At 35.4% G+C, this 25,813-nt stretch overlaps 1 protein-coding gene across 1 annotated transcript; it reads right to left on the bottom strand.

Moving 5' to 3' along the window:
• Window positions 1–24,686: 24,686 nt before the first annotated feature.
• Window positions 24,687–25,393, bottom strand: LOC118064823 (uncharacterized). Its single transcript, XM_035079694.1, has 2 exons — window positions 25,300–25,393; window positions 24,687–25,039 (listed from the first exon to the last, which is right to left on the bottom strand). Exons 1-2 carry the CDS (start codon window positions 25,391–25,393, stop codon window positions 24,687–24,689), a joined length of 447 nt encoding a protein of 148 aa, XP_034935585.1.
• Window positions 25,394–25,813: the final 420 nt, after the last annotated feature.

Raw genomic sequence — 25,813 nt, 5'->3', positions numbered from 1 at the left:
ATCTCAAAGATGTTAGATAATGGGAAAAGGTTTTAGAGTAAAAACAATTTCTCTTTTAAGTTAATTTTTTTTTATTAAAAAAAAAAAAATTATAATATATTTTTTCTTTTTTATAAAAAGAAAAATGATCCCTTGAATGATGGTTCCCAAGTAGCATTAATCTACCTGTAAGAATCAAAATTATTTTCTTTAATAACTTTTTTCATATAAGTAAAACTAGAAAAACTAATCATAAAACAAGACTTACAGTATCATAACCATCATTATAGTCAGTGGAATCATCATCATAACTATTATCGTCATCAATTGTTGGAGGTGAAGGAGGTAGAAATTCTACCTCACTATCCGCCGATGACACAGTCGCTGGAGAAGGAGGTAGAAATTCTACCTCACTATCCTCCGATGACACAGTCGCTGGAGAAGGAGGTAGAAATTCTAACCCACTATCCTCCGATGACACAGTCGCTGGAGAAGGAGGTAGAACTTCTACCTCACTATCACTGTCTTCGACAGTGATGATTTCCTGGCTTAGAGGTGGTGGCACGACGGAGATGTCTCCTTCTATCCGGAAACATATGACGTTACCGGGGAACGTTAGGCAGGTAGCCGTCACGCCACAAAGTGTGAGGGTAGCGCCTTCTATCCCTCCCGTCTCTGCCCAATGATCTTCAAGTGTGATTAGGATAATAATTTCTAGGAGGGTGATTAGTAGGACGAACCAGGCCTCCGGGAAAATGAAAGTGCACATCTTTTTCTAAAAAGTAATCACGATTATTATAGATTTTTTTCAAACTTAAAAAAGAAAAATTCCCCCACTTGATAAATTATCATTTAACAATTCATGAAATTCACAATGACACTCAATAAATAATCATATTAATGCATAAAAATTAAAAAAAAACACACACACTTTTTATACTTGAATGAAGCAAAAGTCATTACTTACTTGGTATGGTTTGATCAGTTTGACTGACGAAAATGAACTAAATGTTTTGTTTTCAAAGAGGCCAATGGTAAAAAAATTATTGAACGATATTGATTTGAATCTATATAGAGTAGCCTTGATAACATCACTTAGCATCCAGTTACAGATAAAGAAAAGAATTTGACAACAAGAAAAAATTCTCACTAAAAAAAAAAATTTCTAAATCACATTTTTTTCATGCCTCTGCTATCTTCTTTTCCTCGCTCTGCCACCGCTTTCTCACTTTGTCTATACTTTTATTCTCCGCTAAGAAGCTGTGATTCATGCAAGAGTTGAAAGGAAATAATCGACTTATTTTATTTCATTTAGAAACGTTAACGTTTGACTCAGTCGGTCGACTGCATCATATTTTCCTCACCCTTATCTCTTTTTCATTTTGTTTATACTCTCATTCTCTGTTACTTATTGGAGTAAGACAGAATATATATTATGAATAATCAATTGAAATATTTCATTTACTGTATGAGTAATCATAACTGAACGTATTTTTAATGTAAAAAAATTATTGAAACGAAAAATTATTATCTTTTTTCATTTTATATTTTTTGAACTACGATTTATAATTATTTACGTTAAATAACTTCTTTAACAATAATAATAAGATTTTTATCTTGAGAAAGAATTTTTATTTAGGAAATAAAAATTATACATTTTTAACTTCCCACTGGGAAGTTATAGTAATGGGTCCGATTTTGCAAATCGCTAATTTTGACATATCTCCACGTTTTAAGGTCCCCAGAGTTGAATACGATAGTTTTTACGTGGACGTCTGTGTGTGTGTATGTACGTATGTACGTATGTGCGTATGTTCGTATGTGCGTATGTGCGTATGTTCGTATGTTCGTACGTGCGTTCGGAATTATTTTTCGCCTCGATTATCTCGAGAGCAAAAGATGATATCGACGTGGGACTGAAAAACTGAAAAAATAGTGAACTACCTAAATTCTGCAATTTATAAATTATACCATTTTTTAGACGGAATTTCGAGATCTTTTGAAAAATATGAATATCAAATGTTTAGAATAATTGTACAGAAATATGATGACAGTATTTCATAGAAAAAAAATTTTAAAAAAACGGAATCAGCAATAAAAAAATTTAAAACTTGTTTTGGGATGGAGAAAATAGCGTTGAGGATAATAAAATAGTCAATGATTATTGTTAATAATAAGAAATTGTGTTCATAACGATTAAACATTGTTAATAACAAATGATTATCGATCATAATAATATTTGAATAAAAAATTTTTTAATTGTTATAAACAATAAAAATAGAGATCGATGCAATATACTTTAATTCTTCTAACGCGTAATTCTTTCTTTTGCTGGAAAAAAATTACCAACTGTACGACATGAATGGAAACTCATTTTTTTTGTTTATAACAATTCAATCTGTTATACACAATGAAAATATACATCTATGCAATATATTTGAATTCTTTTAACGCGTAATTTTTTCTTTTGCCAAAAAAAAGTTACCAACCGTACGACATGAATGGAAACTCATTCTTTTTGTTTATAATAATTAAATCTGTTATAAACAATAAAAATAGAGATCTATGCAATACATTTGAATTCTTCTAACGCGTAATTTTTTCTTTTGCTAAAAAAAAGTTAATAATGAATAAATTCGAAAGCCTATTCTAGAATGAATCGATAGTTTTTACGTGGACGTCTGTGTGTGTGTATGTACGTATGTTCGGACGTGCGTTCGGAATTATTTTTCGCCTCGATTATCTCGAGAACAAAGAATGATGTCGATGTGGGACCAATCGCATCCGACGCTTAATTACGTAACTTAGAACTGATTAGATTTTCAGCAAAATCGGTCTAGCCATTTTTTATGCAGAATCAAAAAACTAGCAAAAATGGAAAACGACCTGAATTTTTCAATTTATAAATTATACCATTTTTTAGACAAAATTTCGAAATCTTTAAAAATATGAATATTAAATGATTAGAATACTTGTATGAAAATATGATGACAATATTTCATCAAAAAAAAAGTTGTGAAAAACAAAATCAGCAATGAAAGAATTCAAAACTCGTGTCAGGATTGAGAAAACAGCATTAAAGACACTATAATAGTCAATAATAATTGTCAATAATATGGAATTGTGATAATAACAATTGAACATTGTTACTAACAAGTAATTATTGATCATAGTAATATTTAAATAATAAGTTTTAAATTGTTATAAACAATAAAAATAGGGACCCTTTCTATATATATAAGTACTTTTAACGCATAATTTTTTAGTTTACTAAAAAAATGTTACCAACCGTATGCCATAAATGAAAACATACTTTTTTCGTGTATAACAATTAAATTCGTTGTAAATAATGAGAAAAAGGATCTATGAGGTACATTCGAATTCTTCTAACGCACAAGTTTTTCTTTTACTGAAATAAAGTAACTAACCATATCAAATGAATAAAAACAGACTCATTTCGTTTATAACAATTCAATTTGTTATAAAAAATGGAAACGGGTTCTATTTAAATTGTTTTTTTATTTTTTCCACTGAGAAGTTGGTCGCGTGGACCTTTCGAGTCGCACCCAGACCACTGCAGAGCACTGATATTTTTTTTCAATCATAATTAAGCTTCCATTCATTTTGTGTTTCCGAGAGATCTTAGAAAGAAAGCCATCTATTTAATATTTTCATAGTATAACAACCAATTATCTTTGGCATTTGAGAGTTATTCAATTGCAATTTTTCTATAAAATCCCAAGTAATTTTTTCAAAAGTGAATCAGAGCGGAAGTAAAAAACTTGTTGGTAATTTTATTTAAGTAGATAATAGATCTTTTTGTAAGAATTATTTATTTTTCCAAGTTCTTTTGGAATCATACTGACTAAATAATAAATCGATAACTAAATAAAATTCAATGAAAATATATATATATAGAAATTCCCAAATAAGAATTTAAAAATGCAAATTTTATGCTATTTCTGATTTAAGGATGTGATATTGCAAGAAAGTACACCATTGAACATGAGAATTTCTGTGCTATAAATGTCCTCAGTGATAGAAATTGTTACGACCTAAAAAGTGTCGTAAATTGATATTATTGACATTATTTTTTCCTTGACATGTTCTGGAAATTTTCAGCGAGAATGATGATGAAACATCATGCATTCGATTTTTTTTGGAAAATCAAGCAAGAATTTAAATGATCTCAGGGCTGATTCGCAGCTTCGACATGTTTTGGAAGTTTTCAGCGGGGGATGATGATGAAACATCATGCAAACGTTTTTTATATGCAAGTTTTCATTTATGATTCCATCAAAAATTGAAACATTCTGGAATCTTTGTTTTGGAGGGAATAAATTGTATTTATACCTATGCAACTCATGTTTAAAATCACTGATCAATTGAAACTGTGAGAAATACATTGTTATACATAATTCAAACGGTAAAAATGGATCTATCAAGAGTAAATAAAATTGCCAAGTGTAAGACGTATTTACCAACCAAAAAGATGGATACATTCAAACCGTCTAAAACGTATAAAAATTACTGGTTTAAAAGAACTTGGAACTGTGTATGGAACAAAAGTTGTGGCAACAGTAAAAAATAGCTACATGATATTTTTACCTCCAAGAACGGTGAAAATTTTGGAAAATCATAAAGAATTTGAAAATTGGTTGAGTTGGCCGCTGACAACAGATTATCATTGTTATACCATGGTGGAGCTAACAATTCTTTTGAATTCATAGTTAATGATAAAATGTAATCTAAAATTTTACATGTCAAAAAAAAAAGTGTAATGGATACTGTTGAGAAAATCTCAACTTGTGAATTTAACCTAACAGTTTAAGGATAGGGATGATTGTGCCGGAACAGAGCAATCGGAAGTCAGGTTTTATGAAAAATATATAATCTTTATTTTGAGCACTAACAGGTACACAATATACACTGAATGACCGTTTGTCACTGAATACAAGAAATAAATGTCGTTAGAAATCACTAAATGTCGATTGTAATTACTGAATGTAAATTGAATGTCTAAAAAGTACTCAACTTGGTGTGTTCAGTATTATTGACCTCCCACACGAGCTCAGCACGCTTCTCAAGTTGAGCAAGAATATAATTGTGCACGTGGCGTTAGCCTATCAATGCAAAATGAATTTAATGTAATTTCGTGAATTTTCTATGAAATGTCTTGAAATGTTAGTTGATTTTGATTGTAGAATAAAAATTGAATATTTCTGGTGGTTCAGAATAGCACTAGCACTAATGATTGACTTAAAACTTCAAGATTGTCTGAAAAGAATGTGAATGGCGTGTACACGTGAATGAGAACAGAAAAAGAATGGCGACAGGAACTTCATTAGTCATTAGGAACACTAAAAATTAGTCAAATGATTGACTAAATTAAGAATTATTGATTATTTGGTCGATTGGTTATCGACCCAGTCCCAAGATGGCCACCGAAGTTCCTGTCATCTGGCAAATTCAAACTTAGAATTAATTAATTTTCAACAGATACAATTGATGAAATGGAAATCTTACGATAATCAATCTAATCTAAAAAAATTTTCATGTTACAGAAATAATGAATACAATAAATAAGAAATAAAAAAAATTTGAAATTGTTGTTCTTTTGATTTAAACATTTCCCCTCCCTACATTTTAAGAAAATCGTTGTTTAATAGAAGTTATATTTGGTAATTAATATTCTCGAACTTTGAAGAAATTTTTTTTAATTATGGCACTCATTACAAGGTCATCCAAAATCGTATATAAATCTTTTTAAACACGCTTTTTCATCATTGTGATTCTGAAATTTGTCTAGTATAGTCGAAAAAATGAGTGCATTAAACTATTATTCTGATTTAATTAAAATGATGGAGGAGGCTTATGCTCTTCTACCATCTTTGAATTATGAATCTAGTGAAATCATTGATAAGTGGGTGCGAATTATTAATGACAATATTACTACATTAAACAGACATTTGCAATCGAGTGGTTTATCGGTTGGTGAAAAACAACGAATTTAATCGATAATTGCAGCACTCGCAACATTACATAAAAAGTTTATAAATCATTCAATCGTTGGAAGAAGCCTTCAATCAACAGAACAATTGATTCGATGGAAAGATTTAGAAAATATTTTCTAAAATCGAATTCGCACTGGTGTTGTCATTAACTTTCAACATTGAAATTTACGAGACTTCTTATTGGACGCTGAAAAGCTGATTACCGAAAAGTTGACAGATATAGTAACAAGTGAGGGAAATTTAAAAGTGAACTTTGTCCTTGCTTGTAAATTCAGTAATCAAACGAATGATGGAACAGTTGTAGAAATTAAGTACTTTAATGTTAAAAATGAAGCAATTTTGCCGTCAACAGATATAAAAAAACATTTTCTGGAAAATGTTGTTGACAAACTACTAACAAAAGTCGAGGATTTTCAAGAATGAGATTCAGGTTGATCACTTGTAGAAATTGAATATCTGCAAGTCAATATTAATCGTTATCAACCTCTATTAGCTGGACAATCTACACTTATACCTCTACCAAAATTTATACAACAAAAAAAAGCAGTACTAAATAATAAAAACAACGATCAATGATGTTTCTTTTGGGCTGTTACTGCAGCTCTTTATCCTGTTTTTGTACATTCAACAAGAACAAGTTCATATCCTGATTACAAAAGTGTGTCAAAATGTGAAGGTATCAACTGTCCCACAACCTTATATGATGTTCCAAAATTTGAAAAACTCAATGATTTAGCAATCAATGTGTATGGTTTAGATGTCTGCACGTATGGTTTAGATAATAATTGTGAAATTATTCCGTTATATTTAAGTAGATATTATAAAGTAGATGAGCCATGTATTCACGTGTTAATGGTACAAAGTAGAGTAGAAGTAGGTGATGAAAATAATATCAATCCAGTTTTTCATTTTTGTCTGATAAACGATCTTTCAAGATTAGTTGGGAATCTAATTTCTAAAAATGCACACAAACTATTCTTATGTGATAGATGTTTCAATCACTTTAAGATAGAAAAATCATCAAAAAGATTGTATCAATATGAATGATACGCGAATTTCACTTCCGAAAAAAGGTGTTGAAATAAAATTTAAAAATTTTCATTTTAAAGAGCCTGTGCCATTTGCTATGTATGCCGATCTTGAGAGTATTCTTGAACCTAATAATAAAGGTAATCAAAAGCATATTTCATGTAGTGTAGCCTATTATATGCACTGTACATATGACAATTCAAAATCTCGATTTAATCTTAAACGTGTCGTTAATTGTATGAACTGGTTAATGACTGAGTTGAAAAAAAAAGCTGAAACTGTCAAAACTTACTCAGAAAACGTAGTACCAATCAAACCATTAACATCCCAACAGTTAAACGATTTTTGTAATGCAAAAATCTGTCACATTTGTAATAAATCATTTTTACATGATAAAACGAAAGTACATTATCACTGTCACTTTACAGGCAATTATCGAGGCGCTGCTCATGTTAATTGTAATTTAAATTAATAAAATTCATGCATAATTCCAGTCATTTTTCATAACCTCTCAGGATATGACTCACATTTTTTTATTAAATCATTAGCTACATCATTCAAAGGTTATATGGAAGTATTACCTGTCAATAGAAAAAAATACATAGCATTTCCAAGAACAGTTGATCAGAAAATTTCCCACGAAAAAAGAAAAAAAGAAATATTTGTTAAATCACGATTTATTGATTCTTTCCGATTCATGAGCAATAGTATTGAAAAACTTGCAAAATTTTTGGATAATAACGCAAAATCAATTACCAATAGTTCTTATCCCGAGCCAGATAAATTTCAGTTAGTAACTCATAAAGGTGTTTTCCTATATGAATGTATTGACAGTTGGCAAAAACTTGACGAACGACAACTACCTGACAAAACCAAATTCTATTCGAAACTCAACGATTCGGACATTTCCGATGACGATTACCAACATGCACGCCACGTTTGGGATCAATTTCAACTAAACACCCTCGGTGAATATTCAGATTTATATTTGAAAACAGACGTTTTTCTGTTAGCAGACATTTTTCAAAATTTTAGACAAAGTTGTATCTCTACTTATGAGCTTGATCCGTTACATTATTACACTGCACCTGGATTAGCTTTTGATGCTATGTTGAAATATACAGAAATTGAACTCGAACTCTGGGACAATGTGGAAATGCTTAATTTCATAGAAAAAGGTATTAGAGGAGGAGTGGCACAGTGTTCAAATAGATATGCAAAAGCTAATAACCCGTATATGTGTAATGATTATAACCCCAATGAAAATATATCATATCTCATGTATTTTGATGTAAATAATTTGTATGGAGCAACAATGATTGAGTACCTACCAACTGGATCATTTGAATGGGTGAAAGATGACATCAATATTTCTAATATCTGTGAAATAATTAAAAATATCTCCAATGATTCTCCAGTTGGTTACATTTTCGAGGTTGATTTAGAGTATCCAAAAATCTTACACGAGCATCATAAAGATTTGCCATTGTGTCCTGAACACCGTAAACCTCCAAACAGCAATAGCAGCAAACTTATGACGACATTATTACCTAAACTTGAATATGTGATTCACTACAGAAATTTAAAACAATGTCTCGATTCAGGAATGATTGTAACTAAAATCCATAGGATCCTTAAATTTAATCAATCACCATGGATGAAGAATGTAGAATGTATGTAGATCTGAATATAGATTTACGAAAAAAATCTAAAAATGATTATGAAAAGAATTTCTATAAATTAATGAATAATGCAGTTTACGGAAAAACAATAGAAAACGTTCGGGAGTATAAAGATGTAAAGTTAGTTACACAGTGGGAAGGTCGGTATGGTGCAAAAAATCTCATTGCCTCTCCAAAATTCCACAATAGTATAATTTTTGACAATGCCATGGTAATAATAGAAATGGATCGAAAAAATATATATTTCAATAAGCCAATGTACGTAGGATTTAAAGTTTTAGATCTTTAAAAAATGTTTATTTACGACTTCCATTACAATTTAATTAGAAGACAATTTACAGACAATCAGGTAAAATTATTATACACAGATACAGATAGTTTAATTTATCAATTTCTTAATGCTGATATTTATGATTGCATCAAAGATAATATACATGAATTTGAAACCTCAGACTATCTATCAAATAGCCGTTTTAATGTTCCATTAGTTAATAAAAAAATTGTAGGCCTTATGGAAGATGAAAATAAAGGTGAAATAATGACGGAATTCATTGGTCTAAAAGCAAAAATGTACACATTTTACTGGGTCCAAACTTATGGTAAAGGCGGTCTTAGGTGTTTGTGGGTTGGTACAGCCCGGCCTCGTAGCAAAACTGCAGAAGCCTGTCCGTCCCGACCGTCTCGAGAATAGGTGCGTCGGTTCCAAGGTTCCCTAACAGGCGCTGCCTGGGTTCCTTTATCCCCGAGCATTCCCTTATCATGTGGAGAGGCGTCTCCTCTTCTTCACCACACCAACGTCCCAGCATCTTCATATGACGTCGAGTTAGCCAGTGCCCTGTGACGGTGCCTACGGCCACTCTTAGCCTTCTTTTATCCAGTTCGATCAGGTCCCTACTTACATGAGTTGTGGGTTTCCTGACGAACGCTCTGGTGTGCCTCATCCCCGAGGTCTCCGCCGAGTAGCTGGTAAATCTTTTGTGCATCCACTTGTCCCCCAGCGCCTTCACAAGTTCCCCGGGAGCGTTAATCTCCACTGGGCCCCTGTCACCTTCGCCGCCGGCGCCAATACGGGCCAGCCTGTCAGCTTTGGTGTTGCCGCGTATACCGCAGTGACTTGGTACCTTTAGCAACTTTAGTTTGTTGCGGCATGCCGCTTGTTTTAGTACCCTTCTGCAGTGGTCTACGAGTTTTTAACAGGTAGCCACTTGCGAAAGAGCCGTTAAGGCAGCATAGCTATCACTGCAGATATAGATATGCTGCCCAGTGCAATCTCTTCTGGTGATATGCATAGCGCATAACAGGATTGCGTACACCTCTGCCTGGAACACGAAAGCGTCCTGGCCCAGGGTGTAGGATTCCTCCACCCGTGGTCCCCCGCATCAGATTCCGGCTCTGGCCTCTCCCCCCTTGAACTTCGCCCCATCCACGTACCAGACAGGCCCCTTAGGAGTAAGCGATTCCTCGCCTTCCTCTAGCCAGGCCCGTCTGTCCATGAAGATGACTTCGTATCCGGGTGAGAATTCTAGCTTCCCGGGGCAGCGATCGACCTTTTTGCCACTGAGTCCCGTGGGGTCCTCCGGGCCCAGGATCGCCGCATGCCCTGCTCATCCACTGTCTATGGCTCCTCAAGCGGATGGCCGCCCTCTTCGCTAGCACCTCCACCATCAGTTCCGGCGGAGGGATGCTCAGTAGGCAGCCCATAGCTAGGGTTGGGGTCGTCCTCAGGACTCCCGTTATACCCAGCAGTGCCGCTCTATAGACTTTGTTTAGTTGCCTCCTGCAGGCGATCCTCCTGACGGAGGTCCACCATACTATGGAGGCGTAGGTTAGTTGGGGAATGACAACAGCTGTGTGCAGCCATTTTATTGTTTTCGGCTTCAGACTCCATGTGACGCTGAACATTCTTCTGCAGGTCCAGAAGGTAGCCGTGGCCTTCTTGACCTGCTTGTCCACATGTGCCCTCCAATAGAGCTTCCTATCTAAGGTTACTCCAAGGTAGTACACTGTTTCCGAACATTTCAGCTGTTTGCCAAAGATGCAGGGAGGCCTGAAATCAGTCCTCCTTCCTCTTGTGAACAGAACCAGTTCAGTTTTGCTCGGGTTAACCCTGAGCCCCCGAACCTGGCACCATCTCTCAACGACGTTGAGGGCCGTCTGCATTCTAAGGGACGGACTTCCTAAATCGTCGCCTGTGACCGTGATGGCCACGTCATCAGCGTAGCCTTGAACGCTGAAGCCCGCCTTTTTCAGGTTCGTAATAAGTTCGTCCACCACCAGGGTCCACAGCAGAGGAGATAGGACACCTCCCTGCGGGCAGCCCTCGGCCACTGCAGCTCGAACCTCTGTACCTCCTGAATAGGCGATGGCCGTTCTACTGGCGAGCAAGTTCATGATCCAACGTGCAAGCGTGACGTCTGCTCCGAAGTTCTGAACTGCCTTACCCATAGTTTTGAAGGGTGTGTTGTCAAACGCCCCTTCGATGTCTAAAAAGACCCCAATTGCCGACCTGCCTGTCTCCAGGGCTCTCTCCAGGCCTCCTACGAGGTCATGGAGGGCAGTCTCTACAGACTTGCCACTTTGGTAGGCGTGTTGTGCTGAACACAAGGGCCTGGTGCACAATGCGCTCTCTTTAAGGTAACAGTCCACAAGCCGCTCCAGCGTTTTTAGGACGAAGGAGGTTAGACTTATGGGCCTGTAGGCCTTTGCTTGGTCGTAGCGGTCCTTCCCCATTTTGGGTATGAATACCACCCTGACCGTTCGCCAAGCCTTAGGTATGTAACCCATGGCAAGGCAAGATCGGAAAATATGTACCAGTCTGCGCCATAGTCGCTCACCGCCCATTTGCAGCAGAAGCGGATAGACTCCGTCCGTGCCTGGACTCTTGTAGCGATCGAAGGTACCGACTGCCCATTTTACCCGATCGTAGGTCACCCCTCGCCTGGCGGTTTTCCAGTCGGCCCTTACGAGCCCACCTGGTCTATCAGCCTCGCTTGTGGTTTCTTGCACCAGGGTCGATCCCGGAAAATGCGTTTTAATGAGAAGCTCCAGTATGCCTTGATGGTCGTCGATCATCTCTCCTTCCGGAGATTCTAGGCCTCGGAGCGCCACGTTCCTGCCGGGGGTAATCAGCTTGCGGATTCTGGCTACCTCAGGTAGGGCCTCTAGTCTCTCGCAAAAGCTTCTCAAGGCTTGCCTCCTTACTGACTTGATCATAGACCTGAATCTTCTCCGTGAGGCTTTGTATTCAGTCCATATCTGATCCGTTTTGAGCTTTTTTTAACCTTTCCCGTAGGAGGGTTACCCGTAGGTTCTGCTCCAGGCCTTACCATGTCGGTCAGCCTGATCTGAGACAGGACCCTCCCCACCTTTGCCAATTCCTGGTTCTTCGTGGGTCTCCTTCGTGCCTCAGGAGTTGGCGTAGCCCGTCCACTGGTCTGAGGTTTGCCTTCTCCACAGTTCGCTTTCTCAAGCCCCTGTGATGGCTCCCTCAGAGGTGGGGGGTTGGTGGGCCCTCCTGGTGCTCTTTTCTCCTTCGAGATAGAGGCTGCATGCGTTTCCGCACGCCTCCTCTTTCCTCTCGGAGGGGGTACCACCTTGGAGGTCCCTGCCACCGGTAATTGTCTCTTTCCGGGTGCGGCCTGCTTCCCCTCCACAGCCTTTGGCGCCTCGTAGAGTCGAGCTCTGCCTAGGCCGCAGTAAGGACTCATTCCTAACCCTTTCAAGAGCTTTAATGACTCGTCGTCCACACCAATGACTAAGCTAGTCAGTGTTGGCGTCGCCTTCGTGCTCCAAACCCGCCAGAGGTTAGTGTGCAGTCCAGCGTTTTGGCTTTCGAGTCTTTTCAAGATCACCGCTGGATCCACCGGTGGCCCGGGAAACGTCGCGGTGACCCTAGAGAGTCTTGGAACTTTCTCCCTCTCGAGAACCTCGAGGTTTACTCCTTCCAAGACCTTTATGGAGGGGACTGTCTCCTTGAGCCATGTAGCTGCCCGTTCATCAGGACAGTTGATCCACAAGAGCCCTCTGTCGAGATTGTGGCCCTTGAATCCCAGAACAGTGCCACTTTTGATGGCATCGTCCAGGGCCCGAAGAAGTCCTGCCAGCACTAGTTCCCCTTGCTGCCTGCTGAGGGTCGCAGAAGGATAGAGGTCCGGCGCGATGGCCACCCTCTGGCCTCCCGCAGCTGCTTCAGCAAAGCTGCCAGGCCCAGGTGCTATGTAAGCCTTCTTTGCTCGACATTTTGCGTCGGGGGGGGAGGGGGGGAATCCTCCGACCTCTGCCTTTAGGTGTTACCCACGGCTTCCGTGGACGACCCCGACTTGGTGGAGCTAGTGGCCCCGGTATTAACCTTAAGGTCAGTCCCGGTTCCACAGGAAGTTGCCTTGCCTCCGGAGATTCCGCCGATTACCACAGGGGCCCCCAGCTTCCTTTGACTTGGCTCAGCCTTCACTGCGGCTGTGCTAGCCCCGGATTTCTCCAGTTCCAGCAGCTTAGCCTTCTTCAACCTCTTCTTCGCTGCCCCGCAAAGCTTTTTCTTATTGGGGCGTGACGGTGGATCAGGTTTATCGAATTTCTCCCCCTGATCCTCCTTGCCGGTAGCAGGTCGTTCCTTACAAGACAGCTCGGTTTGCATCTCGCCGTCCTCGCTGGTTCGTCCCGCCTCGGCTTTTCCAAGTCCTATCTCTTCGTCAGAAGAAATAGGACCCCCACTACTCCGAATGTTGCTTAGGTCATCCATTCGAGTCCCACGAGTGATGAGGAAATAAAAGTCCACCTGTGCAGAGCCTCTTGCACAGGTAAGGCTAGCTACAATAGGGGGTTGCCTGGTACCCCAAGGGCATCGTTTGCGACACAGTGTCCCAGTGCCATTCAGTCTTCAGCACGATGGCTTACACCTTGACTTGGGGAGTTAGTCCACGGTGCCTCTTAAAGTGTGTACACACCCAAGCTGCACTATCCAGCGGCTTCCCTCGTGTTCGCACTCGGTACGCCTCGCAGCCCCCGAGGCCTCCACTCGGTACTACCCGGACAATGCTCCTATCCGCCACCTAGAGACGCGCCCGGTAGGTGCTCAACCTATGTTCCACTCACTCGTTTATAGAGATCGCGGAACCCCGGGCGGGGTTTATGAAAAATATTATAAATTTTTTACATTAGTTTGTATTGAACTCATCTTCTACAAATAATATGACAAAATCATCTGTATTCTTATGGGTCTTATTTTTTTAAATTTCTTTTAACATTCGTTTATTAATTTTATCAAGACATTGAATCATTTTTTTTTCTCTTTTAATTTGTTGTTGTTCTTTATGAGTTAAAGATATCCATTTAATATTAGCAGCTTTATCTTTTGTATAACGTGGTAATTTTTGAGCATCACTATACATTTTGTCAGCCATTGTTTCTAGCTCTTCAGCTAAAGACATTTTGGCAGTCATTGTTTCTATCTCATCAGTTAGAGAAATTAAAAATCTTTTTTGTTAATCCAGCTATAGCGTATTTTATCGAATCCTAACCACTTGACGAAAGCTTGATTACCACGTTTTTTCAGAACTTTTTTTACCAAATAAATATCAGGGTAATGAACCTTAGGCAATTCTTTTTGATAAAAACCTCCTTCAATCGGTTAATCTTGATAGTCGACAAGCTTGTAGGTTACCGGATCAGTGTTCAATACTTGACTTACATTAAAGATTTCACTTGTCCAATTAGGGGTGTATTTCTTCTCAAAGACATGCTTATATTTAATTATGCGTACTTTGTCCCCAACCTAAAATTTATTTTTTTTTATTTTTTGTTGAACTTCAAGTTTATTATTGTAGATAGTATGACGTAATTGTTTCTCATTGGCTGAAGTAACATCAATCGGTTTCATTTTTATGGTTCTATGTTTGCTATTGTTATATGATGTCATCAGTTTTGGTAAGATGTCTATCCACTGGTAATTACCTCGCAACGTAAATTGTTTCTACATTTGACTTTTTAACGTGCGATTAAATCTTTCACATATAGATGCCTTAAGATTACTAAATGTGGAATACGTTTTGATATTATATTGTTTCATAAGTGCTTCAAATTCTTTATTGTAAAATTCTTTTCCTCTATTAACATGCAAAAATTTTGGCACTCTTTTTTGTGATAGAATCGATTTCATTGCATGGGCTACATCTTTACCATTTTTAGATTTTGTGGGCACAGCCCAAGCGTATTTTGAAAAAATATCAATAACAGTCAATAAATACTGATGACCTTTATTATAAGATTTATATGCTGTCATGTCAACTAGATTAGCTTGCCAAGTATCATCAAACCCACGTATATCAACATGTCGTCGTTGATAATTTCTTCTAACCGGTCTATGCAGCTCATTTCTTCCAATTGTTTAATACTTTCAGCTTATTTACGATTTGCTTTTTTCAGTAAACGTAATCGTTCTGACTCATGCAGTTCAATTGTTTCATTCAATTCTTCTTTTAGACGTTTACGATGTTCTTGTGATGAATCAATATGTTGCTCTACTTGAATATTGATGATTTTGATTCTGTCTCTATTTTCTTCAACAATTCTTTTTCAATTTGTTACAGTTTCGCGTAACAGACGTAATTCTATTTCAAGAAATTTTTTCAAAATTGTAATCTTTTCTTTAATTACTCCTAATCATGTTGTATCATTTAAATCTATTGGTTTAGCGAGATTACACAATCTCTTATTATCAATGTCAAACTGTTGATCCACAGTTAATTTGAATCCTTCACCTGGAGGTCTACGAACAGCGCTTTTCACAATATCTTTCGCTAACTGTCGTCCAAAAACGTCAACACTTATTTTTAAACCTATCACTTCAAAAATTCTTTAAAGAATGAGTAGCTGTATGGAATACATCAGATGTATAAATGATTTCAGTTTCACGCAATTCCTCTAAAATTAATAAAATTTCGTTAGTATGACTGAAATTTCCAGCAGTTTAAGATGCAATACGTAAACGAAGTCGATCTACAAGTTCATTGGAATCATCCCAATAAATATAATCGGTAGGATGATTTTGCTTATGTTTGATCATATATTGTAGTAAACTTTCTCCACTTTTTGGTATATATTTACTGATTATGTCGGTGAATTTTTTCAAATTCTTATCTACTCTGATACTTCTGTCAGGAAGATAATGTTCTCGATAGGCGTTTGTCATACTGATAATTCTGCCATAAGTGTTTTCATCTTCTTTTGTTATTTTTGATTAATCAGGTGAATTCATTAATAATAATTCCAATAGACCAGAAGTAGTATTGTATTTTTTATCACAAATATAAATAAAATTATTGTCGAAACCGACTTTAGAATCACTCATCATCAGTCGATTACCTTTTAACTTTCTTATACCATACTTTGTATCTGAGTCTTTGGACAGGAGCTCAGAATCGAACATCTTCAAATACCTTACTACGGGTATGTCTTCTATAAGAGTACTTTGATGGGTAATTGTTGCTGTTGTATAAGATTCATCATCAGTTATTTCATAATCAGGTGTGAGGCTTTTTTGCTTGCTTTCAACTTCTTCTTTAGGTTATTCTTTCTTTATTTTTATTTCTTGAGGTTCCTCTTCAATAAGTGTTTTGTTGAGTCATATCTCTTCCAAGTTTAATCAACTTATGCTTTTGGCGTATTGCATCACTAGCTTTCGCTATTTGATGCAATATTTTTTTTTCTTGTGGCAGCTTCGTAGTTTTCATGTTGACACTTTGACAATCACATACATAATGTACAATTTAATGTATTCACGGTAAATTTACACTTCTGGAGCAATCAACTCCTCTTCTATATCGTCCATTATTAAGATCACTGTCTTTATCAATTACCAAGAAGCCATATTTATCATTATTCCAGCACATTGAACATATATCTCGAAAATGAGAATAAGTCATGTCAGTATTTACATGATCATCGTAAATGTGTTTTAGATTCATTTCTATGTTTACTCATAGAAATATCTGTAGAGTTATCGCAAATAATTGCCATTGGATAGTTCGAAGTAGTGTATTAAATTTATCGTAATAGTGTATACTATGTTATACTGAGATTAAAGAATTGTCATTTTCACAATGATGGATATGAGTTTTTTTTCATGGAAATCGTAAAATATGCCAAAAAATGATTTATTTACCACACATACGTAACTTATTGTTGAAGAAGTCGCTCTATCTGTTCGAAGCAGAACTGAAAGTTGCTGAGTTGCTCCGAATACTTACGAAAATAAAATCACATATATTTAACTATGAGTTTTATATATTTTTTTGCTCGAAAAATTCTGTTATTATATCTATGCAATTTTATCTATCAATATATATTTGACGATTAAATACGTGCTATATGATAAGGATAAGTTTTAATATTTGATTAATTATGAAAGGTAGAGTTCGGAAATATTCAAAAAAGCTCAGCAGTTTTCGACTCTGTTCGAAACATACAGAGAAGCTAACAATCCAAGAGTGTGCAATAACGGTTTTTGATAAAGAAAATTTCGACATTACTTCTTGTTTTAGATAAAGTACCCAGAGGTAGTTAGGTATCTGGGGGTCTAGTTCGGCAAAGACCTTAACATTTCCACACATATTCATAAACGACGGGCACAAGCGAAAAAGTTATTCCATAAGAAGAGACGCTTTTGGCGAATACATTGGGGACTTAATTACCACGGTTGTTCAACTAGATATAGGGAGTGCTTCCTGCCGGTGATTGCTTATGCGACCCCGGTATAGAGCGATTTATGTAACGCTATCTTGGGAGTTGTCGCGCACGCTCACGCATCTACCCCGAGGGACGGCCTCTACATGGCGGTAGACGTCCCGCCTATACGCATAGCGATCGGTGATCTCAATGCGCGATATACACTTCGTACCGACAAAGCAGTTACGTACAACAATGATAGGCTTGATAATAATTGGATACGCCTGAACAACCTGATGACGCCAATATTCACGGGACATAGCATATTTCGTGCATATCGTGCACAATATGCCACCGAAACAGACCTAACCTGCCCTAATTGCAATAGGGGAGACGACGACACAGTGGAGCACTTCCTGCTGCACTGTCCTCCATATAGAGATAAATGTAGGGATCTCATATCGTTTATACGTTCGGAAACGAACGTTGACCTCAGCCTAACATGGCCTGAAATAGCGCCAAAATTCGTCCAAACGAATGACACATGTAAGGCCCTCGAACAACTTGTCAAGGCGTGCGCGGAAGAGAAATTGTTCGAGGAAATCAGAAGAATCCGTGAGGGGTTGCGAGAAAAGAGGAGGGTAGCGCGAACGGGAGCAGCAATGCCCAACACACAGAATTCTCCACCCCGTAGAAGTAGTAGGTCATTACCTACGCTGTAAAACATAGCTCGTGAACTTCACTGATCCACACCTAGGTGTTGTCGGAGCACCTAGGCACAGGTTGCAGACCTGCAACCTTCGCAGAACACCTGTAATCTGTGGGTCAATCGGATAGGGATTTTATTCTTCATTTCACCTTACTTAAGAATCTTCAATTATAAAAACTTTCACATATGTTAGGAAACACCTTACACTAAACATTCTTTTTCAGCTATCGACAATATAATGGTGCTCCCCTCACACCATAAACAACTGGGGCCGCTGACCAAAGTGGATGAAACTGGTACTACGGAAGACCGAAATCCAAGACCGCATCTGAGGCTGCAAAGTCGAAAAATGATATGCAGGAACAGGGTGCTTTCGGTCAATTGAGGTTAAACTCGTAGTGGTATGTTGCAAGGCCTTGAGCTAGATGCTTGTATCCTCGTGCCTCTCTAAAGGCGCGAGAATATTACGTCCCAAGTAACGCCGTCACTAGAAGTAGAGCTATTCCCAGAGTTATGCCTTATAAGGCGAGGTACTCAAACAAAAAGTCCTTCTCAGGACAGGGAAACAAGGATTATTTCTTGTTTTATTATACATTTAACTATATCTTATTGCAACGATACAGTTTTTTATTAATAATAATTTAAAAATAAGCTCAGTTACAAAAACCTGTAAGTATACGATTATAATTATCCTGTATAAATTAATTGTACTGGTTATCTATACAGTTAACCTAATTATGAGAATATCGTATTTGAGAATAAGTAGATCATAATAATTTATCAATATGCAAAGAGTAATAGAGTAATGTAAATTTTCTTTACATATCAAAAAAATTTTTTATTGCGTCATCAGATTTTTTTTATAGTTGAATAACTCCTTATTAATTCATTTTCCAGCAAAAACTTTGTTTGCATACATTTATGAACCATCCAAGAGAAAAACAAGAATAGCTTGACTGCTGATATTAATTAATTTGATATCAATAATTGTAATATTGCAAATGACACATACAATAAAAAATTGGATAAAGTAATTGAAGCTGATGAGAAAAAAGTAACTATCAGATTTGGAAATTAGCAGGTAATAATTTATTATCACACAAAGATAAATTTTTTATTATTGTTTGATTTTAATAGACAATATTTTTCTATAACTACTCTTTTTTTGTAGTGTATTCACTATTTTTTTTTTTTATCAATTAGTATAGAAATTTATTGAAACAATGACAGTATTGGTCTTTCTCCTTAAAAAACAAAATATTAAAAATGTACATCTTTTACAAATTTTACGTCCAATTTGATAATTTACTTTATTGTCAATTTTCTAATCTTGAATACAAAGATGATTTTGACGTCTATGTAACTTTATTATAGTTTTTATTATAAACATCTATCAATACTGAACAGCTTAATTGTCGTTTTGTATAGTATTTTTTTTTTAAATAATAATTAATTATTCTTGTTTACTAATGAAATGAAATATCCTTTATCTTTATTAATTCTATGCATTTAGAAATATATTTATTTATAGCTGTTAACAAAAAGTTAACTTTTGAATTAGCCTAACCGTTTAAGGATAGGAAAGATTGTGCCGGAACAGAGCAAACGGAAGTCAGGTTTTATAAAAAATGTAATATCTTTATTTTTAGCACTAACAGGTACACAAATACTGTACAACACTTGATTTACTGAACAATAGAATGAATGTCACTTGAAAAGTTATAAATATATATAAAATGATCACTTAAAAATCACTGAATGTCTGTAATATTACTTGACTTGGTGTGGTCGATATTATTAACCGTTCACACGAGTTCAACACGCTTCTCATGTCAAGTCGAATGGTGATTGTGCACGTTGCATTAGTAATGCAAAGTAAATTTAATTTCTTTAAGTTGAATTTGCAGTAAATGGTTTAAAAATACTACTTGATTTGGTTATAGAGTAAGAATATGAATGATCTTGTAGGTTCAGAAATGCACTGCAACTAATGATTGACTCACAAAAGATAGATTTTAGAGAACAGAATTAGAATGTTATGTACACGTGAACCAGAACAAGAAAAGAATGGCGACAGGAACATCATTGGTCAAGATGGCGACTGAAAATCAGTCAAATGAGTGACTAGAATTAAAAATTTTGATTATTTGATCGATTGGTTATCGACTTAGTGCCAAGATGGCCGCCGAAGCTCCTATGAGCTGATAATTTGAACTTGAGAATTAATTAATTCTCAACAATAGCATATGATACATTCCTCACAAAAAATGAAATATTCAAATGATAGTTGTGAATGATTTATAGATAATTTTAATTTTAGCAACAAAAGTAGAATTGCAAAGAAAAATAGATCGAAAAAGAACCCATGTACCGAAGTTGGATAAATCCGAGTTTGATGACAGTAATCAATCGGAATCGGATGAAGAAACCGAATGTGCAGCAAAAAAACGAAAGGTAATATTCGTTATTGAATTATTTTTTAAAATACATGGATCGACTAGTTTTGTTATAGGTAAATCGTGAGGATCTAAAAAAATCTGCACAAGATACAAATAATTCTATCGTTGTATAAGCATCTTGTACACTCGAAAAACAAATTACGAAAGACTGATGATAAGTCAAGGAATCAAAAACCTGTTCAAAAGACGGATGATAAGTCTAATAATCAAAAACTTGTTCAAAAGACTAATGAGAAGTCAAGCAATAAAAAAATTGTTAATGACAAATATAATAATAATAAATTGGACTGTAACAAGTCTGACGATAATAAGTCTGATAATGATAGTTTAAAAATCAACAGAGTTTTAAAAGAGAAAGGCAATAAAAATACAGAGATGGATCAGACAGCTAGCTGATATTGAACGGCGTAAAGGTAACAATGTAAGCGTAGGATACTAAAAAATTAGTATTAATGGCGTGGTAAGCAGGTTTAATGAGGTGACGGCTAAGCTTGAGGTACAGCCCTTTCGAGACAAGGGGCCGTTTCCGAAATAATGCAAAAAATGACTGCAACGTCCTCCTGTGGAACACGCACGGGTCAAGCAAGTACAGAGAGATAAGAGATTTTATGGAAAGGTTTAAAATAGTGATTTTACAGGAAACGTGGGCAGGAGAAAAAACAATAAAAAGCGCAATCAATGACACTCAGAGAAATTTCTGGTTCTCCCAACTACTTTGAAGAAGTTAAAAAAACATTGAAAACGTGAAAGTAGTCAGGGCTACTACCTCTAAGTAGTTTATAGGTCGAAGTTGTGTCAACTACCGAATAGTAGTTGATGTAACTAAAAAAATATAATTGATAAAACTATTTTACAGAAGTTCAAAAAACATCAAAAAATGAAAATTAGTCAAGCCAACTGTTTAAAAATCGTTCTATCAATTATAAAAATTAGTTTGCCACAACAGCAAACAATGTAGTTGACGTGACAATACGTTTGTTGTTGTTACAATGATCAGCGACTGTTATGATAACAATCCTGAAGTAGTTGGATGACTACTAAGGAACGGTTGCATTGACTACAAAAATATATTTGAATTTATCATGTTTGTATGAGACCATTCATAAGTTGCTGTAATTACTAAATTAAAGTAATGATTACCAAAAAAATAGAGTTACATGAAACGTTTATTAACAGTTGTGTAAACATACATTATATAGTTATTTGCATTTTACATAAATAGTTGTACATACATTTATTTCACAGTTCAGTCAATTACAATATGATATTTGCAATAAACATTTTGTATCATAGATTTTTGTAAATGATATCTAAACGATATCGTTTTTCAGTCATTGGATAGATATCGTCAAAATGATATCTAAACGATATCATTTAAAAGATGATATTCTTTCGAGTTCCTCGGAATGATATCTGGAAGATATCTATTCGCAGAGGTAATTTTGCGCATGCGTAGAGTATTGCATATTCTAACCTAAAAAGTGATTGATAGAATTCTGTAAATCAATAAATTTATTTACTTTCTTTTTCATAAATTGAGTAATCAGCTTAACCAGTAAAAACTCAGAAATGTAAGTTATCTATTGAAAACATTTTTTAAGGTAGATGTATCTTTGCATATCTACATACTTTATAATAATGAAGATATTCATTCATTCAAAATCGTTCTGATTCAGTGCATTCATCATCAATGATCACATAGACATATTACCAACAATGACTCAGCAGATTCATCTTCAACGAATTTTGAGATTGAGATGTCCAATTTTGAAATGTCTCACGAAGAAGCATCTCGTCTTTAAAGTGATATAGAAATACGTAAATTAAGTGACTTTGGTAGAAACGAGATTCTTGTTAGTGTACCTGATACAGTGAATTTTCCTATTGGAAAGACGAGTAGTTGTGATAATTTTGGAGCTGATGAAAATAAACATTCTAGCAAAAGTAAATTAAGTTTGAAAGATAGACTTGCTCATTGGGCGTGTAGTTTTAATATGACACATCAATCAACATCTTATTTATGAAAAATTCTTCGTACAGCTTCACCTAAAGAATTGTTAACATTACCATCAGATTCAAGAGTTTTACTCCGATCTTCCAGAAAAACTCTAATTCGCAGAGTTCCACCTGGAGAATATTTTCATTATCGTTTGTAGACTGCTTTAGAAGAATTTTGAAAGTATTGGAAAATATTTTTTTTCAGTTCTTGTTTATAGTGTGTAATTTTATTTATTTGGAAAAAGTATTATCTTTAAAAAATATGACGTTAACATTTGTAATGCATTAAACTATTAAATTTACTGCGATCATCTTGCTCCATTAATATTTAATTTACTAAACTCAAAAATTATTTTTTCTTCAAATAGTTTTATTTATCTCTCCTACGTATGATTTTTCCTCGTTCGTGTGAATACAGCGTACATTTATAAAAAAAATTGGTGGTGAGGATTATGTACAACATACAAAACGTGCTTTGCTCGGTATTTTGAATGAACACGTAGCATACGAAGTTACTTGGAGTGGTGCTCACAATAGCACTAAAGTGGATGGCATGAAGTTCATGAAAATTCTAATTGGTATTTGAATATATATCTTCTTTTATCAGTAGATCAGAATGAATGTTAAAACTTTTGAAGTTGTATGTTCTAATCATTGTTATAAGTCTGTGTAATCTTCATTTTTTGTAGTTTATTTAAAAATTCTGCATACAAATTTATATATGCAAATCATTCTATTGACCAGTCAATTGATATTACATTTCGTATATTTTTTATTTTCTTGTAATTCCAGATACGATTGTCAGTTCTGTGAAAAACGTTACACAGGATAAAGTAGTGGAAATAATAAAAAATTGGTTGCAGCATGCTGGAGATCGCTTGCCAAAAAATTTGATAAAAAAAAACCAAAAAAAAATTAATTATATTATTTCAAATTATAAATTTTAATGAAAACCGATATTAAAGAATAATTTTCCTCCTTTTCTTGCTTCTTTAATATCCTTACACTATATTTAGAAAAATAAGATTTGGTATCCATACGATATCTACTCGATATCTTTTCCTGATATCTATCCGATATCTTTTTTAGATATCTTGTAGAGCTCTGAAACCGGCGCATTAGATATCTGACCGATATCTGACAGATAACTTTCAGCATATCTGTCAGATATCGGTCTCTTAAGGTAAGATATCTTTTAGATATCATTTGGCTGAGTAGGAACTACCGTTGTTAAATTGTTAAATTGACGACATTTACGTAGTCAACAGACTACGTTTGAAATAGTTGAATCTTATTCTTTTCACTCGTTGCATTTACTACGTATCAGTAGTACAGACAACCATAATTATAAGATTGTAGATACACCAAAGGAAAGGTTTCTTGGAACGATAGACCATAGTTATGGTGACAAATAAATAATAGTTTTATAAAATCTTTATTTGGAGTTATACGAACATACAAATTGTCGTTTTTAGCACCACTCGAAAAGTAGTTCGTTGTAAAATCTTTTTGAAGTTGATAGAGACATGTGTTTTACAGCTACGAAAAGTACTTTTATTCTGACAACATAATTATAACATATTTATAAATAATTTATGTTGTCAGGATAAAAGTACTTTTCGTAGCTGTGAAGCACATGGCTCTAATAACTACGAAAAGATTTGTTAATTCTCAACCAAAAGTTAATTTAGTTAAGAATTGTTTAAATGAAAACTGCTGAATTTCTGTTACTGCACTTTTTTATTCTGACTAAAAATCGTCATCTTACTTTTTCAGCTAACTATACATATATAAAAATGTGCAGGTAAGCACATCCCGACCCCCTTGAAAAATATTTTCAACATATAAATCAAATGAATGGATGGAAAAATTCTGAAATATTCTAAATATTTAAATAATGAGTAAAAAAACGAAAATTTAAAATTTAAACTGATGAATGAACTTTGTCTTAAATTTTAATCGCCTTAATCTTCTTCTTTTTGACTAGTAAGAGGACAGACATTCACTAAAGCTCTCTTATGTAAACCATCTTTGGTTTTTACTAGAGCTACACGTGCTACATTATCTGGACCTGGATAGACTTTCAATATTGCAAGTCCTCGCCCTTAGAGCACCGTTTGTGTCGCTTTTGTAGCGAAGGGAGATAGTCCATATACTATCTTTTCCAAAAGTATTGGCGCATTTTTTGTATATGCTGCCAACGAGATAGCCTATTAGTTGCTGTATCTTTATAATCAGTTTCTGCTGGAGCTACGAGGGGCTCTTTTACTAAAAAATGACCGGGTGTCAACACACTTAGCTCATCGGGATCATTTGATAGAGGAGTCAACGGACGTGAATTAAGAATTGCTTCAATTTCTGATAAAAGTGTATAACATTCCTCGAATGTTAAAATGGTGTCTTTCGTGATCACCAAGAGATGTTTTTCCGTTGACTTTACGGCTGCCTCCCATAAGCCCTCGAAATCTGGTGTCTTTGGTGGAATAAACTTCCATTCAATATTTTGAGCTAATAAATAGTTAGATTGTTGTAATTGCTGTAAAAATTAGTAAACTTCTCCAAGTTCTCTAGCTGCCCCAACAAAATTAGTCCCATTGTCCGATGAAATTTGTGAACACATTCCTCTTCTAGCAATAATTCTTCGTAGAGCAGCTAAAATGCCTTAGTTGTTAACTCAGTTACTAATTCCAGATGAATTGCTTTAGTAGACATGCATATGAAGACGGCTATCCATGCTTGGGTGATATGAACTCGACCTCTTCGCTTACTCTCTTTTAGTTTCAGTGGGCTTGCATAATCAACACCCGTGTTTTTAAATGGCTTGATGTTTTCTTGCACTCTTTCTTTAGGTAGATTACCCATGATGATTTTAGGAAATTTTGGATTATTGCGAAAACTATCGATACATTTTCTAATTACTTTCTTCAAAAGATCAATTTTGTAATATGACTGAGAACAGTCTTCTTTTAGCTTGCTTCTCAGATTAACCCAATACTACCTTTGATTTTTTAAGTAATATATTACAATATATCTTTCCGATTTATCTCTACTTACTGATTTTGAAAAACTGTTCCTCACAACCAATTTCTTCTTTTTTTAAAATCTTTTTCATGGCCATTTCTTATAATAATACTCTGCATGCTTGCTGTTTGCCATTCACGTCTTCAACTAAAACCTGTGCTGTTGATAATAATACTTGACTTGCTGGTTTTTTAACGATATTAACTCTGGCTGCTAAAACATTATTAATTGCAGAAGTTTGATTTGTCTTATGAGTATAAT

Source organism: Chelonus insularis, unplaced genomic scaffold (genome assembly GCF_013357705.1).
Source record: "Chelonus insularis isolate UGA/USDA-ARS -01 unplaced genomic scaffold, ASM1335770v1 contig_25_pilon, whole genome shotgun sequence".
Classification (NCBI taxonomy): domain Eukaryota; kingdom Metazoa; phylum Arthropoda; class Insecta; order Hymenoptera; family Braconidae; genus Chelonus; species Chelonus insularis.
This window is presented reverse-complemented; position numbering and strand designations above follow the sequence as displayed.

What these genes read in the sequence shown, in the direction of transcription:
- LOC118064823 (XM_035079694.1), bottom strand. Translation starts at nt 25,393, where the DNA reads ATGGGTAATCTACCTAAAGAAAGAGTGCAAGAAAACATCAAGCCATTT. An exon ending in CCCACTGAAACTAAAAGAGA is followed by an intron (nt 25,040 to 25,299) that starts GTAAGCGAAGAG and finishes ACTATTTATTAG; the next exon opens with CTCAAAATATTGAATGGAAG.